The sequence below is a fragment of the Haliaeetus leucocephalus genome, unplaced genomic scaffold (assembly GCF_000737465.1).
Source record: "Haliaeetus leucocephalus isolate CR32 unplaced genomic scaffold, Haliaeetus_leucocephalus-4.0 Scaffold251, whole genome shotgun sequence".
In the NCBI taxonomy this organism is placed as follows: Eukaryota; Metazoa; Chordata; class Aves; order Accipitriformes; family Accipitridae; genus Haliaeetus; species Haliaeetus leucocephalus.
The window spans coordinates 2,980,140-2,997,308 of NW_010972687.1; the positions used below are offsets into that span (position 1 = coordinate 2,980,140).

General features: G+C 39.0%; 1 protein-coding gene across 1 annotated transcript in view; it reads left to right on the forward strand.

The window, feature by feature from the left end:
• The first annotated feature begins 1,999 nt into the window (after positions 1-1,999).
• APBA1 (amyloid beta (A4) precursor protein-binding, family A, member 1) overlaps positions 2,000-17,169 on the forward strand; it is a 38,663-nt gene continuing 23,493 nt past the window's right edge. Inside the window, exons 1-2 of the mRNA XM_010568612.1 lie at positions 2,000-3,197; positions 14,016-14,117. Coding sequence (XP_010566914.1) covers positions 2,046-3,197; positions 14,016-14,117 — 1,254 coding nt within the window. The 5' untranslated portion in view covers positions 2,000-2,045. The remainder of the gene's footprint in view (positions 3,198-14,015; positions 14,118-17,169) is intronic.

Consider the following 17,169-nt stretch of genomic DNA (forward strand, 5'->3'; position numbering starts at 1 on the left):
GGCTTAAAATGGAAAGCTCTCCAATATCGTTCTTGTTTACTTCAATAATATGTCACATGCTGCAAGGAGGAGAGTGTTTGGTTTGTTAGTTCTGGCACACACCTGCATACACACCTGTGTTCTGACCATTCTTTCTGGATGTCTTGGAAGTCTCAGCTGGAAAAGACCTTACCTTGTCACTAAAGGCTTCTTACTAACATACCTTCTTTAGCTGGAAAAACAAACTGATTTTTTTCATAGTTATTTTGAAAAAGGAGTAGTTTGTGTAGAACTTCTTTACCTGTTCAGTTAATGTGATTTATTAGCTATCATTTTACAACTGCATTTTTTATATACTGTATGATATACATTTTTCTCCCTTGTGATGAGGGTGGGAAAGGCAAGTCTTAGAGCTTAAACACAGATGCTAGATTTGTAAAAGCTATGTATGAACTTTTTCTGAAAATGAATAGATCTGTCTGGAACAAGGGCCAAGATGTATTTTGTTTCCTTTTTTTTTTTTAAGGACTTCTGAGTTTTAAAGGCTAAAACATTACATGTGACAAAGACAAGGAGTGTTTGGTGAGCTGGAAGCTGCACCCACTAGATTTGCCATGGAAGTATAGCACAAGTAACTCCCACCTAGCCTTGCCTCACTGTCAGCTTTCTCATAGAGGGCAACTGAAATTACTGTTGCTTTCTCATCACAGAAATTTTTTCCCACTACACTTTTGCACAGAGCTCATTTAGTCAGCAAAGTGTCACCTGAGCCTCCTTGTCTCAGTTCAGTCAATTTGGCGCCAGTTCTATTTTACATTCATGTTAGTTTTTTAATTGGTAATTGACACATACTTTTATAGATCCTTCAAGTTAGAAGTCTTCCAGCAGGGACCTTTTCTTATAGTACTTACCAATAAGTCACAGGCTAGAGCTGTATTTTACTTATGTATATGTGGTTTTGACTTAGGGACCTAAAAGGACATAAGGTGTCCTTTTTATGACACTACATTTTTAAAACATAGGACAAGGTTCAAAATAGCTGAAGCTACTACATAAAAAATGAAACCTTCTGAGGTAGATAGGCCTGTTTGCTCTATGAAACTTGTAGAAGCTAATCTGTATTCTTACAGAGTTTACCTGTCTCTGTGGCCTGCATATTTATTATTATTGGCAGAACTCGCTAGTAATTATATCATCTTTTGAGATTTTTACTCAAAGTCAGCAAGGCTAAGATGCCTCAGTAGTCTCAGTGTGGTCATGGTTATGAATATTAGTAATGTCTTCATGTTTTAGGAAAGATGTTTGCTGCAGAAGCCATCTTAAGTGATTATAGATACGTATTACCTTACCATGAAGGTAACTGTGTTGTATCTAGCTGTCATGTGCTTCTCTAGGGAAAAGGAACAGGTGCTTCAGATACCCTGAGAGTGCATTTCTATTTCTAATGATTTTTTTTAAGGGCATAGGGTGACTAGCTCAGCTTGAAGTACCATACTGAAGAAGTGTGGTATGCATAGCTGTCATGTATCTGAGCAATTGCAGGCACCTGTGATGGGACTGAATCTGTCATTTTACGTTACAGCATCCTTCCTTTGCACCAAGTTAGTGAGCTGTAGGGAGAGCAATGGAGCAAAGGTGGAATATTTCTGTCATATCTCTACCATGGTTGAGCCCCTGGCAAAAGTTACCTGTTCTAACATGCACCTACCAACATCATCGAAATGCCACAGCAGTCCATAGAAGCATCTCCAAGGAGTTGCTTGGAAATGATTCTTCCACAAAGAATTTGTCCATAGAAGTGAGAAGTGCAGTCTGCAAAGGGATCATTGTTGATTGTTGCTGTTGGAGATCATTTGCATGGGAGGTCATACTGTTGTGCTGGCTATCATCCAACTTCAGAGCTGATGAAGTCAAATGTTTGTCTGCTGGGGAAGGGTGCCTTTTGTTGCTTTTGTTTATTGACTCCACCTTTTTTTAAGAGTAACGTCAGAGGTTTTTTTTATTTCTTTCCAGCTGTGATAGACAAAATGTCAATAGAATAAGTGACCTACCCACCAGAACTTGCCATGAACCATTTGGTTGGACCGCCTGAGGGGGAGGTAAGTGAAGAGCCAGCAAAAGGAGCAGTGAACGAGTCAGTGGAGGCTGACCTGGAGCACTCTGAGGTGGAAGAGGAACAGCGGTATGCAACTCGCTACTCAAGGCATACAAACAGCAGCCAAGGGGGCCTGTCTGGGCAGGAGGAGGAAGGAATGTTAGCTCGGTCAGCCAGCACTGAGAGTGGTTTCCACAATCACACGGATACTGCAGAAGGGGATGTGATAGCCACAGTGGAGGACAGTTATGACACAGAGAGAGTTCAGGAAAATGAGGATGAGAGCGCATATGCAGTGCAGTACAGGCCTGAGTCTGAGGAGTACACGGAGAATGCCGAGGCTGAGCATGGCGAGGCCATTCATAATCGAACATTGCCCAATCACTTACATTTCCATTCCATTGAACACGAGGAAGCCATGAATGCAGCCTACTCAGGTTATGTCTACACACATCGGCTCTTCCACCGAGGAGAGGATGAACAGTATGCTGAGCCTTATGCCGACTACGGACTGCAGGAACATGTGTATGAGGAGATAGGGGATACACCAGACCTCGATGTTAGGGAGGGGATCCAACAGTATGAGCGGGAAAGGGAGGAAGACGACAATTACCGCAAGGAGGCACTTGGTGCCCGCCTTCACCATTATGATGAACGGTCTGATGGAGAGTCTGACAGCCCTGAGAAGGAGGCAGAGTTTGCACCCTACCCAAGAATGGATAGTTACGAACAAGAGGAGGACATTGATCAGATTGTAGCAGAAGTGAAGCAGAGCATGAGCTCCCAGAGCTTAGACAAGGCAGCTGAAGACATGCCAGAGGCGGAGCAGAGTTTGGAACATGGTCATGCTCTTGCCGGTGGTGGGCATGAAAGTAATGGCCAGCTCCCAGCTGGTTCTCGAGTTACACCCAGCTCAGGAGAATCTGTACAGAGGTACAGCAAGGAAAAGAGAGATGCAATTTCACTCGCCATCAAGGATATTAAAGAGGCTATTGAGGAGGTGAAGACAAGGACCATCCGTTCTCCTTATACCCCTGATGAACCTAAGGAGCCTATCTGGGTCATGAGGCAGGACATCAGTCCAACCAGGGACTCTGACGACCAGAGGCCACTAGATGGAGATGTGAGTATACAAAGCTTTCAGCTCTCAGGTTATGTATGTTTCGTTCCTTTGTGACATACGTGGCAGTGAAGGCGGGCGCATTGTGTTCTCTTGTTCTGTGACTCATCCTTCAGTAAAGTAGTGCTGTGTGTGTTTTAAATTTGTACTCCAGAGAGCATGTAAGAGGTAAGCATGTGCATTATCAGTGGGCCAGATTTTTCTTTATGAAGCACTGCTGACCCCAGTTATACTGTACAAGAATTTGTCACATAAAGCTCTTCACTTGTTTTTTCTGAAACAAATGCTGTTAGATTTTTTACTGCCATGGGGTATTTTAGAATAGCTACCGAACACTTTGTCTTCTATTATTTATTCTTGTGTGTTTCTGTTAATTCTGGGTTTCTAAGTTTCATTTTCTGCCACATAACAATCCTAACAGTTCCATCAGAAATCTGTTAATATTCTTTATGATGGTATCATAGATCACATTCATATTCCAGAAAAGTTGCAGATTTTTTTGTCCACTTGCAGGCTCTAGAAATGTGTTACAAACTTCAATATATTACATTATGACTGTAAAGTGTATTCACTCTCTAGCAACCTCAGTATTGAAGGCCATCATTCAGATTTACAGAATCAGCATTTCTGAAATTCTGTACTTCTGGCATGAGGCTTAGCTTGGATCAGAATCAGTTCGCAGTTTGTGGTTCCAGCTGCTTGTATGATAATCTTTACTTGAAGCTTTATGGGGTTTCTGCATTTCTAATAAAATAAACTTATAAACAACTGTTAACTACATTAATTTTATGCATGATACAAAAAGAACTGGTAGGCTAAATTTACTGGCCAAAAATAGTTTATCATATGGACCCATGCTATTACTTCAAGGATAACTGCACTGCAAACATCTGCTCCATCCTCTTCATTGCTGTGGAAACCTTTTGTAACCTTTGTTTTTTTGGAAGAACACAAAAAATAGAACTTTTTGTGTGTTGTCTGGTGTTTCAAGCTGAATTACTGTAATGTTCTAGGAATACATCAGAAATAGCCAAAACACCTCAAACTCTGCAAAGGGAACTCACATGGTGAAAAAAGATCGTATGCCATGTAGATCTATGACAGGCTTCTGATTTTTTTATCTGTCTTTCAGAACGATGAAAGCTAGTATTCTACGAATGGGAAGAGATTTTTGGAGCATGGTGTCTGAGTTGCTGAAAAAACATGGAAGCTGATTGAGACATGTAGCTTCCAGGTTTTATTTTCCTTTGAAAACTGTTGGAAACACACAGTGATGAGTATGTTTGGGTGGGTTTTTTGTTTCTTCATAGTTTCATTGAAACTTTTTTTTTTTTAAATCTATATTGCAAAAATTACAGAGTTGATTAGCAGTCACGTGGAGGGCTAAAGCAATCTGCCCATCTACATGGGAAAACAATTATTTTTAACTTAACTTCTTTAAAAATTTCCCAAAACTGTAATTATTTCTCTCCCCTTTTTCAAATAGATCACATTACTCTTTTGCTCTACATTTTGTTCACCATATTTTCTGTGTACTGGCATTGTCTGGGAGTATCAGAGAACTTCCTGTTGCTCCTGATTGTCTGATTGTAACACCTAGTAACATGATGGTCTCAGTGACATTAGGCTGGGGATCCTGAGACCACTAAGTCCTTCATGAATGTGCTCTAGCTGCTCTCCAAAATCTTGCTGCACCTTGCAGGATTTAACTTTTCTAAGGTATGCTGGTAGGACTCAGCCTGGTATGTTCATATAGTAAAGAAAACAGGTGTTTCCACTGGGCTGTATTTACATTAGGTATTGAAGTACATAGGTGTTGCTGCTTTCTACCAAAAGTTAATTTCTCATTCAAGATTTTTCATAGCCTGTCAGATAAGAACCTGACTGAGATATTCAGTGCTGGCTGTAATCAAAACAGTGATGTATAATGACAGTTAGTATAGCTCAGTGCAAAGATAAATGATGGTTGTAGATGTACAGACAGTCTGTGTTCTTGGAAAGAGGAAGTAAATTAAGCAAATAGTTTAGAAGATCTGTAGCAGATAGAGGGGAATAGAAAAAAGGGACTTGTGACTGGATAGGAATTTTGTTTTTCACTGAAGATAAGATATGTATTTGTTTTATTGGATTCTTTAATTCAGATGCCAACCCATGAACAGTCTGCTTTCTTTAACAAAGCATTCCTAGAATTGCTTGGCAGTAAATTGGGCAAGATTAGGTTGTGTTGACTAAGTGACCATGAGTGATCAATTGTAATAAAAATATAGCTGAAGCCCATTAATCTAAATGTAGATTTTTTCTTCTGTCTCCCTTGAGAAAGAAAAAAGTTCTCAGACAGGAGCTTTTCAGTGTAACTCGTATATGCCAGAGATGTTATTCTGTTTGGTTTGTAACATTGGCCTTGAAATAAGAAGGAATTACATAAAGAGAGTGTTTTACCTTCAGGCAGACACCCTTTTCTTCCCCCAGAAGTATCAAGGAGTTGCAGATAAGTGATGCAGATTGGATACTTTTATTACCTTCAGTTATTTTGCAGATCTACTTTGAAAATTGTCCTCACATTGTTTTTTGACAAAACTTTGCTTTTAGAGATAGAACTTACTTGGAAATATTTGTAATCATTTTGTGTTGTTAATTATATGATATTGAAACTGGTAAGACCTCTTTAGATCCAAATAGCAGTCACTTTTTATTTAGCTAGGAGCTCTCCATAAGAGACCAATGAAGCCAGGGAGTCAGAAGAATGATTTGCAGTTGAGACTCATTAAATACAACAACGTCTTTTGCCTTTTTTCACAAGAAAGCAACTGTTACTCCTCAGTGCTGAGTATTTGGATGATACATTTGCAGCAGAATGTTGAGTAGAATACCAGTTGGAAGTGTCCAGAGACTACTTTGAGAAGCTAACAATCCAGAAGCATTCAGGCAGCCTGCAGCTGGGTATAGTTTGGGACTGTTAGGAAGGACATGCAATGACTGTGATGGTAAGAAAGCTACAGATCACTGTATCTGTTTGTTTTTACGATGCCCTGTTTCCAGGTTTATTCACAGTTTAATCTACCAGGAGTTTCTGTCATTCCTATGTATTTCTCCTCAAAAGAAATGTTTGGTAGGTGATGAAAAAAGAAAATTGCTCACAGCCCATGGACAATTCTACTGTAGTAAACTCTGGTAGTTCTGTGATGTAGGAGGCAGATAGCAGACTTCTGTGAATAAATAAATAGCATACCAAAGTACCTGCTTAATATTTAACAATGGAGAGTATTTGCTGTCATGTGCCTTGTGCACCCTGGTTTAGTGATGCATGCTTTCACTTGAATAAGAGATGATCTGGACATCTAGTTTGTGGGGAAGGTAGTTGTACTTCTGTATTTGATAAAAGCCGAAAAATTCTCTCGGTGTCCTTTGAATAAATCCAGTAAGATTTTTTTTTTTAAGTTTGCCACACATATGAGGTATGAACAATTGACATATATTTCCAAAATCTGTTTATCAGAAAACTTTTTAAATCAAAGCAAACCATCACTTGGATATGGCCTCGTGAGGATATCTTTTACAAATATAATAGCAGCTAGAGCTGCACAACTGTAAGAAATGTGACATTCAGGAAACTGACCTATGATGGAAGAGACTGTGGAACTGCAGTTAGGTTGTGTTTTCTGAGTGTGAATTGGGAGAGAACCTGTTCACGTCAAACTAAATAATGTTCATAGCTGGAGACCAGCATGGAGCTTACGGTACGCAGTTGTCTTAGTGGTGGAGGGGGATACCCTTTAGGAAAAGGTGTTCTTCTAGATGCACACAGTTACTTCACTGGAAGGGAGGGCCCATATCCCATTTAAGTAGCTTTTGCCCATCATTCTTCTCTGTCAGATTCTCCACCAGAAACCTGCTGTGAATGTGCCTAGCTAAGCACAGAAATAGTGGTGTTTAAAGGTCTAAATAGAAGACATATGCAGTGGATGGATCTGGACTTAAGGATGAACACATGTTGAAGTGGAAAAGGGAATAGTTTTGTGTAGTAGATATCTCAGAATATAATTAAATATTCTGGTGTATAAACTGTATGGAAGTTCTAAAACAGTATCTCTAAAATGTTATTGAGCTTTAAGAATAGTGGCTTGCTTAGTTGTGGAAGTACAGAGATCTGCTGAGAAAAGCACTAAAAGGCACAAAAGCTCAAGCAGGTTTTTTTTTTTGGCTGCAATTTTAAGACCATTTCTGTCCTCTCATGTCCAGAGAAGAGAAGCAGGCTGCCTACTTTGCTTCAACCATAATCAGGAGAAAACAGTGTTTTGGAGGGAGAAATTCTCCATTTCAGAACTAAATACCTTGATCTTTTTCTGAGATCAATTCATATATCTGGGGTTATAGATCTGAAAGCCAAGTTTTGTTGACCTGCAGGACATGGTTTGTTGCTGCATGCCAAGACTTGGTTTTGCAAAGTCCTTTCATCGGTGTTCAGAGTCTCGGTTCCTCTACAGACACTTGAGGTGGTGCCATGTTAGAATAAACCCTAATATAAAGTAAAACCAGGTACATGGGTGGTTTGGATTTGTGAAGTAGAAATTCAGAGCTGAAGACAATGCTTTCAGGTAGAACAGAACTGAGCTGCATTGTTTTGCTTCTTTGTTCTTTTTAGTTACGTGTATTTTATTTCATCCTTTGAGTTCTCAGTTGCAGGATTTTCTCAATTCTGGTAACTCCAGAAGTGAAGTGTTTTCATGGAGATGAGTTTGCTTCACTTTTTCCACAGCTGGAGTAATGTGATATTAACAAGGCAATAGAGAAGTCTGTTTTTAATAATTAAGCAGGTTTTAGTCATAGATGAACTAAGGGGGGGAAAAAGAGAAAGAAAAGAAATGAAATAAAGATGAGTTTATATTGAGAAGATATTCTTTTCTTTTTCTGAGCAGACCTTTTAAAACTGTTGGTTGAGCACACAGAATACAGGTCATCTTTCCATCATCCATGCAAGACCACAGTCTTAAAATTATATGGAAAAAAAATGCCCCAAAAGCCTCAAACCAAAAATCATTAAAAAAAAAAAAACCAAACAAAAAGCATTTTAATATCTAGATAGTGATTCATCAATCACACAGAAGAAAGCTTAAATTTATCAATTAGTCTGCTTGAAGACAAACACTCTCCAAATGAGTTACGGGCTTTTAAATTACAGTGAGCACTGCATACATAATCCCTTGAATTATTTTGTTTTGGTTTATTATGTTTTTTAATTATTGAAAGATGAAAGCCATTTTGAGTACTTTTTCTGTGCTGTTGAAAACTAGAACAGCACTTGTTACAGTTAAAGTCTTTTGAAAATGCAGGAGGGATCCACACTAGTTTTTTCAGACTGACACATGAAGCTGCATTCGAACTACAAGTTCAAGTGAAAGTACAGCTAAGGAAGTCCATACTTGAGAAAGAGCCAACACCGAACCAGCTACCAGGAGCCTGGCTGTGCTGGCAGCCTTACATCTAGCACATGTGCTGCTGGACAGACCCTACCCGTATAGCATGTGTGTGTGATCTGATGGAGTCAGTACGGACCCGTACAGCCTAAGATTTTATTCAAAGAGAAGTTACCACCTCACAAAAGGTGACTGTGGTACTATGTGGTTACTGTTACTGACTCATGTGGCCAACAGACTCTTTGAAATGGGCAAAATAAAGGGCCATCTTGCCCTAACAGGCTCAGTTACATTTATTGTTTGCTCACTTGGACTTTTGTGTATGATCTAGACCTCTATGTATTCTTAGGTATATTTTTAATTTGTATTTGAGACGTAGTAATATAACAGTAACAGCTGTGCGTCTTTTTTCGAAGACTTTGACAGAGGTACACAGTTACTGCTTAAGTCAAAATCTCTATTTTTATAACTTCAGTGAATTTTACTAAAGAATTACAACTCAGTGTTGTGCAGACACTCATGGACAGTGTGTTTGTTTTAAACAAGCTAGTTTATTCAGAGCTTTTGCATAGTGTAACACGTGTGAACAGTCAGATCTCTCAAGTGGGATTGTGAATCATTGTCTAGATGGTGGCAAGTGGCTAGAGGCTCTGTCCTTGCAGGGCATCATCAGCTAGATCAGGGGAGATTCTCCAAACTAAGACTCCCCAAATTGCATTCTCAGTTCTTACATACAGCTGGTCGGTGATCCTACATGACCACTCTTGCACGTGTGATCCATTCCTATGGTTTACCTTAAGCTACACACAAAACACTTCCTGCATTAACTGTGTACATAAGGCTGTCATACATGACCTTATCTGCATCTGCAGGAATAGTTTCTGTTGACTACTGGCAAGTATCTTATCCATGTACTGTTTGGTCATTTTTGCAGCAGATACTGTGTGGGGGAGCTGTTGGGTCAGCCAGAGACCCTACCCAGGATGGTAGTTAGCACCCTGAAGCGATGAACTGTGCCTCTCAGTTGTCATATGCACAGGAGGAGCCTGCTGGGGGAATCTCTGAGGCTGCCTGAAATTCCTGTATGGAGAGGTTCTACAGCGATTAGTCAAATGTGTTGTTCTGAAGTGAACAGTTCAGTCAGTTACCTTGTCTCAAGGCAATTGGTTGTATCATCTATGCACCAGTTGGCAGGGGGCAGGTCCTGGACCACCCAGCAAACTGATGGGTAAGCGCACTGGGTATGTGCAGAGGCAGTTACACCACAGTTACAATCACACCCCAACTACAGTACGAACTTAAGTTTCATCCTTATGTCTCATTTATAAATTAAATCGTATAGATTGTGTCACAGTATGCTCGTATGTGTACAATAGTTCTGAGTTGTTTTATTTTTTCAAACTGTCCATCTTTAACACTATAGTTAAAGCAAATTTAAACAACAATGACCAATAATGATGATTAGTTATATTGTAAGGAAATTTAGCTTTCAGCTCTGTTCTTTACGGGTACTTTATGCCATCTAAAAGCTATGGACATATGCTGATGGTCTCAGTCTACGTTTTAGCGAATAGAATTTGAACTGTTCAAATCACAGTAGATACTCTGCCACAACATAGTTATGCAAAAACCTAAGAGACTTACTGCCATAGTTGTGCTGTACTGGGTGGTGCTTGTGACTATACTTGCATGTTGGACCTGAATATTTCATAGTGCTTTGACCTTTACCTAATGTGTATGGGTACCTCTCAGAAGACTTTTTATCACTAAAATCAAATTAATTGAAAAGCCTTGCTTTATCCGGTTGTCTCCTCCACACTGATGTACAAGAAGACTATATTTGCCATTCCTCTGCCAAGAAGCCTGTAGGTGGACATTAGTGTCATATAAGTAATTGCTTTTTGTTTAAGGGAATCTTGCATTGCTAAAGTATTTGTTCATTTCATCCCCTCTGTCTTAGCCTTGTATGTGATGATGTGGCCCACTAGGTTATACTCTTTTCAGATAAGCTGCTGCTAAAAGAAGATAAAACAACGCTGCTTTTATAAAGCAAGAGCAGGTGATTGTATTTGAAGATGTTTTAGTGACAGTTATGTTTGTCTTCATGAGCTACTCATTAGCCAGCTGGGTTGACCTGGATAGGTTAGATGCAACACAATCCTCTCCTGTTACAAGTTCTGTTACTAAATCCCTCTGCACAGTAGCAAGGAAGGTTTCTCAGGTGGAGTGGGTTGCATGTTACTGAGAGTCAAACAACACCAAAATTGAGATGGAGAATTTTTGGATGTACCAGGTTGAGTATCGTAAGAAAAATGTAAGTAGATGTTCCAGAGGAGAAATGGCGTAACTAGTACTTTTTTATTGCTGCACTTAAGAAAACACTTTGTAATTCCATTGATGGACCTCTCTATGTATTAACAGTATGTTTCACGTGAAATTACTATGTTTGTTCTGATAGCATTTTTGTTAGGCTTCTAAAACTTGTTTTGTTAAGAGGCAACGAAGCAGTCACTAAGCATTTATTTTAGACTTCAGTTGTAATGTTTTGAGCAGCTATGCAAGTTGTCTGTCCACTATGATGTATCAAAATATTTCTTGTTATTGCTGTGACTGCATTCTTTCCTTGTGCATTGTGTATGGCACCTCTAAAAATGCATTTTGAGGTAGAAGAGAACCGAGTGTTTATTCTTCAAAGACTGAACTTTTTTATACAAATGTTTTTGGGGACAGCTGTCATGTCAGGTCATATAGCAAACTTTGTAGGATGTTTGGTAGTTTTGGGGTTGGATTTTTTTTCCCAGAAAAATTTGAGCAGACATTCAAAGAGAGCACATGGAAAGCCGTGTGATCATTTTGATGGTTGCTTCATTCTGATGCTTTGTAGATTAAAATAGCTGAGTAAAGGTATTTGTAGAGCTACTGGAGTAACTTAATACATATTAAATAGTGCAAAATTTCATGTCAGTGGCCAACTGGTTTAAATGGAATCATTTATTGTTATAGCTTTAGTGTGTGAATATGAGAGCTTTCAGGCATTTTAAAGAACTATTTTTTTTGTGGAACCATTTGATGCTAAAATATGACATGCTTTACTTTGTTTCTTTGTTTACTATTTAAAGCTCAATCCTACAATATCCCATTGTCATTATTAGGTTGATAGTATTGTGCGCCTTTTATATTTAATACCAATACAGAAATACTATGTAACTATTGGGAATGTGAGCACTGTAAGGATGCTTCCTTAAGTAAAGAGGAGTTGCCATTTGTGCAGTGAATCACGGTGGCACTGTAACTCTGGAAGTTACACAGCAAGTCAGGGGAGCCTGTATGTCTCGTACAGCCCCTGCGTGAAGACTGGCAGTGCAATGAGTGATCCTTCAGTCTGTCGGTGTAAGCACATGCAATCATTCTAGGGACCATTTCACAGCTGCATCTCTTTTTGACCTGCAGTTGTAATTCAAAATATAGGGAGATGCAGGGACTGCCAGGAGATATCTGTATAAGGAGTTGCTTCTTAACTCTTTGGAAGCCTTTATTAGTTAACTATAATTCTAATATTTAGTAATTATCCAAGATAGACCTTTTAAAGGAATGAGGGTAAAGAGAAAGAGGAGGAGAAGGGAGTTTTATTTTCTTGTTTTGTTCCATATCTGTGAAGCTAAGCTTGCAAAACTTAGATTTTTTGTGCACACTATTTCATAGAATTCAGTGTTTCAGCTGGAGTGGAGGCATAGCAGGAGGGCACTCCTAGATTGCAGCTGCTGCCAGCTCAGAGCGCTGGAAGTATAGCCCTTTTCTGGTATGACTCATTGGCTTAGAGAAAAGCCATGTCAAGTAATTGTTTATAAATCAGAAGAATAGTATTTGACTGTTTCGCTATCAGTGATGAACTGTTGAGCTGGCAAAGCTAGGGCTGAACTCCCTATGTCAAAGGAGAGTGTAGAATGCCAGGGCTGCTGGGCTAAACACCCAGCTTGCATAGCTAAATGCTAAACCTTCCTTTGAAGAATCACATTTTGGTATGCGCACTGACATGTTTTGCAGGTATCTCCTTAAGATCTGCCTTTAAAAATGCCTGTTGGGTTGAAGCTTTTTACTGTCTCTCATTTTGGTCACCTTCATTAATTCCACACTCTGTATTCTTGTGTTATACCCCCATACCAGTCCCCCCTGCTCTGGACTTTAGATACCTCGCTACAGCTTTTTAGTGTCACCAGCATTCATTAAGAATTGCCTGTGATGAGGATATCCTTTCTCAATGCATTCTTTCCCTTTACCAAGATACTTGCTGACAGATCATATAGATCTAGATTTTCCATCATACTGCTTTTCTATGCATTTCCCTTTGTTTTTCTGCTATTACATTCTTGATGATCATGACTGACTAGGACATGATTGGAAAGACAGTTTCTCCACTCAGTTCTTTATGGTGAGGGGAGAAGAATAAGGAAATTTGATCTAGTGAGCATTTATAGTACTGAGATAATAGCATAAACTGTGAAATATTTTCCAAGTTTGTGCTATATCTAGGATGAGGAATCATAGTCCTTGATTCCACTGGTATTGAATATCCTTCAGTATATTTGTAAGTCCTTGAATACATTAGTATTACTCTGTACAATTTATAGAAGTTGCTTTCTAAGATGATGGAATAACATTTATGGACAACCACTGCAGCCTACCTCTGCTCAGATTAGATTAGTTTAGCACTTCATGTTAATTATACCTGAGAGCACGTGTGCTTATGGGGAAATAGCAATCTTTTCTTCACTCTCCCGAGTCTGACAACGAAGTAATCTTTAGCTGAATCCCTGTGTTCTGGTCATGATCAATTCCCCTGGCTCCCATCGCAGCTTACTTCTCAGTGGATTTATCTTTTCTTTCTTAGAATGTCAGAGCTTAGGATGTCGGTCTGCATTGCCTGCAGCCTTCAGTAAGCTCACAGTCATGTGCCTGCATGCAATAGGCATGTACTTGTGCAACAGAAATTCCTGTAACTGCAGCTTAGTTGAATGCTGACAGTAAGTGTAAGTGGTTGGCCCAATACCAATATCAGACAATCCTCCATTCACCTTGCAAAAATACAGTTTTATTGACACTTTTTGGCTGAGCATTGCTTGCCACTGAGTACAGCTTTTTATTTTTCGAACTGTTTAATTTCATACATTACTGACAAATAAACACAAGTGTTTTTTAAAAGATTTAGCTGTTCAGAGTAAGTCCACTGAGATATTGATATGTGATTATTATGATAAAAAGCAAGAGTTACAACATTTTAAAAGTGTTGGTCTTGGTTTTTCCTCCCCCCCCCATCTTTTATTTCTACTGCCAAATTAGAGGAAAATATAAAAGAAGAATTTCTACATTAGCCACTCAGATTATTATTTAATTTTCTTGCCATGTCTAGTCTCCATCTCCAGATTCCTCTTCACCTCGGGGTGCTGAATCGGCAAGTAGGCAACATCACCAGGATGTCTGCAGTACAGCAGAGGCCTCCACTAATAAAGAGGTAGAGTGAAATCTTTTTAAAAGCCACAGTCTTGTTCATGCTGCTTATGCCTTATTTTCCTTGCCTTCTTGTACCTGTGCAATCCCTTCTCTTCTTCCAAAATTGCAACACGCTTGAAAAGCTGGTTTGTAGCTCCTTTCCTTTATGCTTGCCTGTCTGTCTGACTGAATTTCTAATATACTTAAGACTGTTTATCATGGCATTTCTGACTCTGTGTTCAGCTGCCACTAAATTTATTTAACAGGCTGGGAGGTATTGATTTACCAAACAGCCAACATCACTTCCGTATTAGAGGCAAAAGGAAGAAGCCCTTTTCTTTTTTTCTATGCAGAATGTCTTCCTGCAAAGAAAAGGATGTTTCTCAGCCAGATGAAAAAGCTTGTTAAAATGAAATTAATTAGGTAGTAATTTATGCTGCTTAATATTTTGTCATTGTACAAACTGACCTGCCAGTGATTCACAGTCAGAATTTAGTTCCTGACCCCAGGATCCTCAAAATAAAGCTAAATACTTAATTTTTTTTTTCCACTTTTATTTTTCTCAGCTGGCACCTTTTTACACTGCAGTAGTTCCACCAACACAAAATGAGAAGTGTGAGTAGAACTTCTCGCAGTGTGAAAAGAAAATCATTTGGCATAAAAAATATTTGGATTAGTATAGAATGGCTGTCTCTCTAAACAGAAAAATCTGCAAATATTTGGTTTATTTGCTTTTTGTTTTTTAAACTTAAAAAAAATCTGGAGACTGTAGTCTAACAAGGTACCATATTGTCACTGATAGCAATGCATGAGTTATCTTCCACAATGAAAAACACTGATCTACTATAACTGGAAATACTGATTAAAATTAAATACTAATTAGTAATCCATTCTTTCTTTTTTTCTTTTGTTATTATCAAGGGATAAAAGAGCTTGTAACATTTATGTATTGTGCCAGTCTGGTTTTGCATTTAGAAAATAATGAAAGGTTTCAAAAGACTTAAGAAACTCATAATTTCTTGTGTGCTAAAGCTGTCAACAATAGATTGTGCCATTAAATTTTCATCTGCTATTTCGTTAGCTTGTTAAAGCCTTTAGCTTTCTTCAGTACAGATTTTGTCAATTCATATATATCCTAGCTTTTAGCAGGTTTTAGATGTCGATAAACTTACCCAAAGAAAGAAACCAAACAAGATGCTGCTTATTTCAGTTTTTAGGATGTGCTTACACGTAGTGTCAGAGATGGTAAACCAGGTTTCACAGTAGGATGTGTCAGGCTGTTTGTTTCCCTCAGATGAGCAATAATGCTTGCTTTAGTGCTTCCAGTGCAAGAACAAGACTGATAAAGCAGCCTCATAATTTTTTTGAATGACTTTTAGGTCTTAGTAAAACCTTCTTTAAAATACAGATTTTTGTAATACTGGATGGCAACAAGATTAACAAGAGTAATGAAACATTAATGACCTTGATATTTCATTATTCATGGATAAGTAAAATGAAAACATGTAGGTTTCCTTCTATTGGTAACTTTACCTGTTATTTTACTATTCCTGTGGTCTCAGCAGAATGTCTTTCAACCTGAGTAATGAACAAAAAACCTTAATTTTGTGTGTGAATTTTTGCAATAAAAGCATATATGACAGTTTACACCACTCTGTCCTGAAAAGAAGTTGCATCGGCTAGTCAAGTTGCTGAATAGTTGCCAAACCTGTAATTACAGACTTTGTTCACTCTTTTTAAAAAAAAATAAAAGTACTTTGGACAGCGCATATATATGCCTGAGCTGTCTCTGGTGTGTAGGGAATTTGTTGTTTAGGCCTGTCAGAGTCCAGTGGTTGAAGCTCCCTCTTAGCCCTACACCAGCAGCAATTACAAACAATTGTTGAAGTCTGTATGGGTAGGGGGTCCAGTAAAAACATTCAGCTGAAGAGGTGAAAGAGCCACAGATCTGAAAAGGCATGTCAGCGTCCTCACAGCAGCTTAAATGCTTTGGCAGTGGGAGATCATTTTTTATTGACGCTTTATGTATGCTAGTACAATCTCTGATGGAGATCTTTCCTGATTTTGCAGTACAGCTTAGTCAATTTCATAGGGAACAGCAAGTACTTAAAGGCTGTGCAGGCTCTGCTGTCTGTGTCACCCACCTTTTGTTTTTGTTTCATGAGTTTTGTTTTACAGCAAGATGAGCATCATTGGTTAAAAAATATTACTTGTTACATCCATTTTCTATTTGTTACAATGGAAAAGACTCCTTGGGGTTAGTCACTTGACCTGTCACATAACTGTGACCTTCCTAGTTGTCGTGGTTTAACCCCAGCCAGCAACTAAGCACCACGCAGCCGCTCACTCACTCTCCCCCCACCCAGTGGGGTGGGGGAGAAAATCAGGAAAAAAGAAGTAAAACTCGTGGGTTGAGATAAGAACAGTTTAATAGAACAGAAAAGAAGAAACTAATAATGATAATAGTAACACTAATAAAATGACAATAGTAGTAATAAAAGGACTGGAATATGCAAGTGATGCGCAGGGCAATTGCTCACCACCCGCCGACCGACACCCAGTCAGTCCCCCAGCGGCGATTCCCCGCCCCCACTCCCCCCAGTTCCTATACTGGATGTGACATCACATGGTATGGAATCCCCCGCTGGCCAGTTTGGGTCAGGTGCCCTGGCTGTGTCCTGTGCCAACTTCTTGTGCCCCTCCAGCTTTCTCGCTGGCTGGGCATGAGAAGCTGAAAGATCCTTGACTTTAGACTAAACACTAGTGAGCAACAGCTGAAAACATCAGTGTTATCAACATTCTTCACATACTGAACTCAAAACATAGCACTGTACCAGCTACTAGGAAGACAGTTAACTCTATCCCAGCTGAAACCAGGACACTAGTTTATCTCGGTTTTTCCACTAATACACAGAACCTAGTAAGTTGCCCGTCATAAAGGAAAATAATTTGGAATATATTTCAATGTGTATTGTCTGGAAATATACTGGAAATTGTCTGAGAAATTATGCATTATTCTGATCATATATGGATTTTCTTTTAATAAAACTATATTAAGCAGTCATTGGAGGAGT